Source organism: Vigna unguiculata, chromosome 9 (genome assembly GCF_037176805.1).
Source record: "Vigna unguiculata cultivar grain cowpea cultivar isolate G323 ecotype 2 chromosome 9, ASM3717680v1, whole genome shotgun sequence".
NCBI lineage: Eukaryota > Viridiplantae > Streptophyta > Magnoliopsida > Fabales > Fabaceae > Vigna > Vigna unguiculata.
This window is the reverse complement of record NC_140800.1, coordinates 33,611,974-33,620,832: the sequence shown is the minus strand read 5'-3', so window position 1 is coordinate 33,620,832 and position 8,859 is coordinate 33,611,974. Positions and strand designations below refer to the sequence as shown.

Below are 8,859 nucleotides of genomic sequence, written 5' to 3'. Positions count from 1 at the left end.
TTCGGATTAAGTTACTTATATACTTGTCATCAATTTTGTTTTTCCAAATGTTCATACATGGACAATTAACTCACGCGTTAAATATGTGTTGCAAAATTTTACATAAGCATCCCTCTGTCATTCTTGAGTTGGAGAATTTGATGACAAAGATATGTATGGAATAAAGGAATATTTGATCAAAGTTGCGTCTTTCTAAACAAAAGGAGCGTTTAAAATATAGATTAGGTTTCTCTGATATACACAAAATAATTGGAATTTGATAATAAATTCAGCAGTTAAAATTTTGTATTTTGTCTTCTGAAGCGCAGACTTTGGATTAGTCACGTCGTTAAAATACAGAACTATGTCAAGTACGTGAGGTCATACATCATTCGAAACTCTTAATAAAAATTAAAATTTTTGCGATTTCATAATTTCCCTGTATTTGTATTTTATTATAACATCAACCAACCCGGGTATCATAAATGTTTATAATACTCTCTATCTTGAAAAATCACAAATCGTAATTTTATTTTAATGGTATTTTTTTTATAAATTATGAAAAAAAAAATATATATTATTTTCATTTATGATTGGCACCATATAAACCTACCCAAATTAGTTGCTGTCTGGCATGTCTCGTGAACATTTATTCAAGCAGTCTGCGTCCATCTTTGTTGGCCAATTCCAATCTGGGTTAGTTCCTTACTGCAATTAACAGCTTTTTACTTGTTCAGACGGTAATCCATGGGAAAACCAACTTTCTCCCTCATCAACTTGCCATCTTCTGCATCCTATTTTTTATTATTATTTTTTATATTCTTCTTTCTCAATCAATTATGACGTAACATCAATAGTTATCACAAACCAGACCCGGTCACAGTTGCAATCCGGATATACTTTAGTTGGGTAGGCGTTAACTTCCAATTCGTCTCTATCTTTACGGGGTTCCCAAATTCTAACTCATTTTTTGTTTTTATGTTCATATTCTTTGTTCCTCACCTTATCTAATAAACAAATCCCAAAAATCTAATAGCTGCTGCACAAGTATTAAATAAACATTACATCGTTTAAAACGAGGATATGTGGACCAAATACACTATTTCACAAGACATGGAAGAAATTGACCCAAGTTCACCGTCGTATTTCTCTACCTCAATCTTCAAAAACAAAGTGCACTACCATACGAGGAAGTTCATCCAAATAGATGCGTCTTTAATATTCACACGAAATCTTACAAGAAAGCAAGTGTGGCCTTTTGGCTCACAAGTAAAATAGGAGATTTTTGCTTTGCACCGCAAATCACATGAGAAACTAAACAATGTTAGCTCTGTTTTTTCCATTATCCACTCCCCAAAACCCCCCCAAAAAATTGCTTAGACCCTCGTACCATTTTCCTTTCAATTCAAATTATAGAAAGAAAAAAGACACAAACTAATTTCAACAAATATTATCATAATGATAATAATAATAATATAATAACAATAATAATAATAATCGAATCTCCCTTTTGGTTATACTAGCTGTCGGTGTCTCGTATTTGAACTACGCATTGTCACACCATGCAAAAACTTTGTATATCCGACCAAGCTGAGTTTTCCATCAGATTTTCTGATCCAATCACCCATTAAAGAATAAGCTGAAGGACCCAAATTCATCTCCTGAAAACATTATCAAAAGGTCAGTGGGTTATTAAACAGCTTAAAAGACAGAAATAACACAAGAATTTACAAACCTGGGCCAACTCCTCAACAGAAATCACTCGGTTTCCTGTCTCCTCAAAATATTCAAAAGCCGTGGTGGCAATTCTATCCCATTCTGGATGAACTTCCAGCTGGTATACACTGATAGCAGCAGCGCAAAACTCTTCGAAATCCATTTTTTTATAGGAGAGTGCCTCCATCTTGTTTCAAGAAATAAGCATTTCAGATTTTTCATTGAACGCAAATAAAGCAGTGCACTTTCGTGATAAATAAAACAGATATTATTATGAATAATGGTGGCACTGATTAGACGATACGCTTGATTTTGCGCTTGATTTTGCTATGTAAAAGTTATTCAATTATACATTCCTTCCTGCCCCTATTTTCTTTAATGAGCAAGACATTCTGGTACACGATAGATTAGGATCAAAGCGGCTACTAAAATGTCACCAGATTTAAAGAATACTCACCAGATTTAAAATGTCAGGGGCCCTTGATTCCTTCATGGCATCAGTTGCATTTTTCATGAGAGCCTGTATTTTTTTTATACTTCAGTTTAGATATTTTGAAACAACAGCAAACAAAACCAACAACAGAATTTAAACTATAAAAGACTAACCTAAGGCTGATTCATTTAATGTAGCAAACACTAGAGTGTGACATATTTACATTACATACGGTTCACAGATAATAGCATCGTATATCATCCATTATTTAACGTGCTAACATACCTTAAAGTAAAAAAAAGAAAAAGGGAATAAAAGTGCAAAAAACCATGAACTTACAACTCTAAAATTCTCGAGCGAAACGCAGCCATCTTTAGGCTCCAAGAGGTTAAACTGTGCTCTAAGGTAGAATAGCTCATCTTCCGTCAATGCTCTCGCGAGGGCCTGTATTAATATAAGTAGAAGTAAAACAGACAACATTACTCTTGTCCTATTGGCCCCTACCCGCACCAAAGGAGGGGAGGATATAATATTCATTTGTTTTAATGGCAGCATAACAGGTGACTACCTTCAATGCTGCACGTCTCAAAGGTGAGGCACGCACATATGCCTTTACTAACTTGTAAATCGAGATATCCAAAGGAATGGGATTCTTTTCATTTCTCAACCATGGGTGAGCTGCAAAATATATAGGAAACTCTCTAGTAGCAAGAATCATAGAACAACAATAAGGAATTTCAACATTTAGGAACATCTTATTTAGTAAAGCAAGGTCTGGCAAAAAAATTCAAATGAAACATACCTAAAGCTTGAGCAGCAGTCATCCTTTTTCTGTGGTCTTTGTTCAGAAGTCTCTTCACAAAGTCTTTAGCTTCTGGTGATATAGATGGCCAAGGTGAATCATCAAAGTTAGGATTCGCTCGTAGCACAGACCGGAAAATTCCTGATTCAGTGCGCGCCCAAAATGGTCTACTTCCACATAACAATATGTACGATATAACCCCAATACTCCACAAGTCTCCTTCAACACTGTAAGATCTATGGAGCACTTCAGGTGCAACATAGTAAGCACTGCCAACAATATCGTTGAGGCGTTGTTCTGCATATTTATTAAAAGTCAGTGCAGGTAGTGAAAAAATCGATGAGGATTCTACTCTGATTCTAAGCCAATATGATAACTATTTAATTTGAACACTGGAGGTAATCTTAAACCAAGAATTAAAGCATGTTCTGAGATTCATCTAAACCAGGAAATTAGTGAAAAACATTATGCAAACAAACTTGTACAATTATTACAGAGTTTGAACAAGGAAATTTCTATCCACAGGTTAGAAAGAATCAATATATTCTTAATATGTTTCCATGATTAATCTATTCGCCTTGTCTCTTTGCCAAACTAGAATCACTAAAATCTGCAAGAATATAAAATGGAAGGGAGAAAATAATAATGATTTTAAATGGAGTTAAGAATGTGGTCGTTAAGAGAACAAATGGGAAGGTAGAAAAATTGACTGAATATGGGACCATAATAAATATTGGGAGTGAAAATTGACAATGCAATTTGAGATGATATAAGTTTAAAGACATCCCACATTTTCATTCTTCTGTTTTTAAAGACATCTTTTCATTCCTGCAAAGCTCTGATATCTATGCTACACATACTCAATGCCCAGGTGAGAGCAGTATATCATAGGTTTTTTAAGGGCATGCACGAAGTAGGAGCTCCCAAAGCAGCAGAGTAAATGAAATTATGAAAGACTGTATCCAATTACGTATTCAAAGTAGAGATTTGTTTAATAGCTGCCTTTCTTCAACAACGATCAAAAAATTTGATCATCCCAATGTGTATAACAAGATATTGCTTACTAACAAATTCAGTGATAAAAATATTAAGTTCCATGCTCTCCATTTAAATGAGAGGTTAAGGAGAAGAGTTCAACCTATGCAGCCACATAATATTACAAAAATCAGAAGTCCTAAAGCCCTATACACATGTACATGTACATGCTAACATATACAAGCTTACCACACGAAGAAATGGCCTTTTGTGGAAAACAAATCCAATTAAAGACCTCATAGGAACAGAAATGCTGATGATATATAAGATCCTCCTTTTTCAACACTACTAATACCTATGATTTCCTCAATAAAACTTACATAGAGAGAAAGCTATATATTGTACAAAATGTCTACATCAAGAAAATGCCATTTAAAATCATCACTCTCAAGGAACTACAATTGTATTGAGCACGTAAAATGTTACTAAAAAAATATCAGTTCTGAGTTCTTGATTACAAGTGCTGAAACTTAGTTTTAGATGTCTATTCCAAATCAATGACTAATGGATTTTGGTATTGTAAAATCTCACTAATCCTTCATTGTAGTGTCAATATATCACAAGTGCTATATACAAAATCCATTAATTTGACCGTGCCAGCTATATACAAAAACAAGATTGAGAGAGCAATTGAGCAACTTGAATAGTACTTGAGACTGACTATAGTAGGTTGATTTAGTCATGTTACCTGGCCTGACAAAATCAGATAGCCCAAAATCAATAACTTTCATCACAGCATCCTCGTCTTTTGAGACAAATAGAAAATTCTGCAAAGCAAAAAAAATTTAGAGAGGTGGCTATGAAAACATAAAATAGCTATTGAAAGCACAATCAAAGAACTACGAGTAGTTCAAGCTTCACAATGCCATACCTCTGGTTTTAGATCACGGTGAACAACTCCCTGAAGATGACAAAATGCAACTACATCTAGAATTTGTACAAGAATAGCTTTGGCATCATCCTCTGGATATCTCCCACCTCTTTAACAAATAATTAATATAAAAACAATCCAATTATAATCATGTTTTTCAAAACCAAAATGCTGTAAGGAAAGTTTGGACAGAAAAAAAAAAATCAACAGATGGTAAAAATGACAAACAGCCTTTCAATTTTACCTATCTAGAATTCTGTCAAGTAATTCTCCACCCTCACACAACCTGACAACAACAACAGAAAAAAAAAAAAAAAAAAACTCAATTGTGTCAGAGTAAATGTCTAATTCAACAGTTTAAGGTACAAACCAGCCATATAAAATCTGCTCATATTATGAGTAATGAGATGAATTCTTTTATAACCAATAACTTAATGTATGCACATAAATCAAGAAGTGAACGGAATATGAATAAAGTCCTAGCTGGACAGAGAGGAATGTTAACAATTGTTTTGTCTGCACGTACTCCATAACAATGTAGACGTTGTTGACATCCTCAAATGCGTCATAAAACTTGACCAAGTTCTTATGTCCAGATAAGGCCTTCAACATTTTCACCTCCCTCCGCACATCTTCAATTGCTATCGCTGAAGTCATCTGCCATGTAAAAATCAGTTAATTACAGTAACCACCATTATCAAGCATAAATGATAAGGAAAGATTAGAAAAGTTTGAAAATTGAGTCTTAATTCGTGGTGATGGATGGCATAAAACAAACTATGGAATCTATGACCTCAACATCACAATACATGATTCTCCCACACCAATTAATATTTACTCTCAAAAATTTGATTGTTTCGAAGGATAATTAAAAGGTGCAGAACTAAAGAGACAACTTTCTCCTGTCCTTTTCCTACAAAAATCAGCTACAAGAGGCCCCAAGCAACCCAAAGAAAACTTTTAAATCAACTGATTCTCATAGGGCTTAGACTAAAGGAAAAATTCTTATAACATCCATCCATAGTTAATAAGCTTCTGTTTGTGCCCTTTGTCAAGGATCTTAATTTTCTTCTTCACCTTCCTTTCCTTTTGAGCATATTTGCTATCCTCCAATTTGGCTCATAATGGAGGGAAAAAAACTAAATAACCAGGCTCACTATAAGGATTCTTTGATTTACAATTAAGCACCGATATGTTTACAGATTATCTAAATGGGGAGAATAAAATTGTTTTTATCAAACACGCAAGTAACTTTGGCAACAAGGTCATGTGCATATCACCTGCTCTATCAGTGTGATTTGGAACCTCTATCGTTTGGACCACAGCCTAATGGCCACCGATAGAACAAATGTAAAACATCTACAGATGAGTCACACCCATACATACAGAGAAATTTAACAATTTGTCCACACGACAGAGGTGCAAATTCATCTTTCGCTTACTTGTCTCATAATGTACAACCATTTATGCCACCTTTCCACAAGACTCTGAGTAATCTTCCCAAGAAAGCGACAAGAAATACAGAGGTATATTCCCAGTTACAACCAGCATCATTTGTAATCCCTTTTCACCACAATTTACCTATGTTTGTTTCGGCATCAGATATTCACTTTAAATGTTAAAATCACATCAATTGGATGAAATACTGTAGAAGCTTGGAGTTGTAGCTTCGCTCTGCCTCAGGTCCAAATAATTGAAACACGTGCCTAAGCGCAACCAATCACTAGCTTAAGAGACGAATTTCCATTCCCTACTAAAAAATCTCATTAATTCTCCCATAAGTCTCCATGGCATTTTCCTTTCTGATCCCAGCAATAGCTTAGAAAATAACAATAACAACAGTTATTTCAACACCACACGCCAAAAATCAGCAACCTTAATCACCACCAACAAAACCATTGTGAATTCCTGTGCCCATTAACCAACACCTCAGTAGGCTCCAATTCCATAACACTGTCAGTACATTCACACCGAATATATTTTACACACGGAGGAAATTCAAACAAAGTATGCATAATCAGTCCCATGTCACTACTTTCCGAAGAAGTAGACCTGACTCCCAAATTGAGTTTCCAAATCCAAAAAAAAAAATTAAGAGCAAACAGTCAATACTAATCACGCACTACATGAAATTCCAGTCCCAAAACAGTGTTGCAAGAAGTCAGAAACTGATCCTGAATTGACCAAGGGTCAACGTACACCATCTCCAACTCCAAGTAAACAAAGAAAAACATCATACGATCTTCACAATCATTATAAAGCAAAATCACAAAAAACCCCCTCACCTTAGCTTTGGATATGATTTTTACAGCAACGGATTGTCCCTTAAGTTCTCCCTTCTTCCCTTTGGCCCAACAAGTGTGACCGAAATGCCCTCGACCCACTTCCTTCCCCAACTCGAACTTCGCCCCAAAATTCTTCCCATAACCGAAACTCTTGTCCAGCGACCTCTCTCCCTCACCACCACCCTCCCCTTGCTCCTCCGGTATAGGTCCTTCCTTCGGCCTCGCCTTTCCCTGCCGCCGCAGCAGCGCCGCCATGATCGGCTTCGCCGGAGAGGGCGGCGGCAGCGGCCACCGGAACTTCCTCCCTGGCGTCTTCGCTGGCGACGGCGCCACTCCGGGCGGGAGAGGGCTCGGGAAGGGGCTGGTGGAAAACGAGTGCGCCGGCGTGTTCCTCCCCGGCGTCGCGCCTGATAGCGAGCTCCCAGAAGCCGGCGGTGGAGACGGCGGCGCGTAATGCGGCGTCTTGGGGCGGTGATCAGGCGGCACCGTCTCGTTGTTGACGGCGATGTTTTTGCTGCAACAATGCCCCATGGCCGCGTAGCGACGGTGATCGGCGAAGTCAACAAGAGAGAGATAGTGAAACGACGTCGCCGGAGAAAATTGACACTGTGTAGAGAGAGAAGGTGAAGGAGTAAAAGTAGAAGAAGGAGGAAAGAAAGAAAGAAAGCGAAAGGGAAAGTGTTAAATTTGTAAGGTGAGAGAGAAAGAGAGAGAGAGAGAAAGGATTAATTTAAGATTAATACGACACAGTCCAACTGTATTCATTTATGTATGAAAGTAAATTGCTTCCTTCGTTAGTTGGATCTTTCCGACACCTTCATCTCATCTCTTCTTTTTCCTTTTTCTTAATAACACATGTCCTAAGATTATCTTTTATTCTTACTTTTTTAATCTTTTTTAGATCAATTTTTCATTTTACACGTACTTCAATTTCAAAACTTTAATTGAGGTTTTCTTCAACATTAACAAAATTCATTTCTTTTAAATGCCTTTACATTAGTTTCTTTTTATTTATTGTCCTTCTTGATTTGAAATGATAAAGGTTTGAACGATTTACGGTCTATTAGTTAACACTCTATCAATCTCAAATTAATTAATGTTTTAGCATTTAAAACAACGTATTGATTGATGTTTTCAGTTTTTTTTCTACTACAATCTTGCTTTCAATCAATATTTTTTTCTTCAAATAATTATAGAAGTAAGCTAAAAATAAGAATTTTAAAAAATTAACATATATTATAAGTTATTATTTAGAAATTTTTATTTGTTTATTAAATAAGTGAACTTTTCCTAAACACTTTATGTAAAAAAAAAAAAAAAAGAGTTTTAGAGGTGAGTTAATTTAGAAGGAGAAAAGTGACACAGTGGGTAAGAGAAAATGTTCAGACGCAACAGTTTAAACCGTTTTGAATGTTTGTGTTTTGTTTGTGTGCAACAACCTGTGTAAGCTGGCAAACAATAAGAGGATAACTATGGGTTTTTTCTTCAAATAAACCGAACCGAACCGGACGAACCGAATCAGACAGTGTCAATGCCTTGGAGAACGGGCGAATATACGAGGACTTTTCAATGAAATGAAACCTCTTCTGTTTATTATTCGTGTTGAAACATGCAAACATTTTCTTATAGCAACACCAAAACATTGACGCTGTGGTTAGGATGAAAACTTTTTTGTTCAATTATTGTTTTGTTTTGGTCACCATTTTTTTATTAGGGCAAATAAATTATGATAGAGGAA

General features: G+C 35.9%; 1 protein-coding gene across 1 annotated transcript; it reads right to left on the bottom strand.

Moving 5' to 3' along the window:
- Nucleotides 1-1,173: 1,173 nt before the first annotated feature.
- LOC114163895 (CDPK-related kinase 6-like) lies at nt 1,174-7,842 on the bottom strand. Its single transcript, XM_028048273.2, has 11 exons — nt 7,122-7,842; nt 5,363-5,493; nt 5,081-5,122; nt 4,837-4,945; nt 4,654-4,732; nt 2,931-3,227; nt 2,697-2,806; nt 2,468-2,572; nt 2,153-2,215; nt 1,715-1,882; nt 1,174-1,640 (listed from the first exon to the last, which is right to left on the bottom strand). Exons 1-11 carry the CDS (start codon nt 7,650-7,652, stop codon nt 1,494-1,496), a joined length of 1,782 nt encoding a protein of 593 aa, XP_027904074.1. The 5' UTR covers nt 7,653-7,842; the 3' UTR covers nt 1,174-1,493.
- Between the last annotated feature and the right edge of the window lie 1,017 nt (nt 7,843-8,859).

Coding starts and splice junctions, on each gene's coding strand:
- LOC114163895 (XM_028048273.2), bottom strand. CDS start 7,652: ATGGGGCATTGTTGCAGCAAAAACATCGCCGTCAACAACGAGACGGTG. Junction 2,807..2,930: donor GACTGCTGCTCAAGCTTTAG/GTATGTTTCATT, acceptor TATATTTTGCAG/CTCACCCATGGTTGAGAAAT. Junction 1,641..1,714: donor CTGTTGAGGAGTTGGCCCAG/GTTTGTAAATTC, acceptor TAATGTTTTCAG/GAGATGAATTTGGGTCCTTC.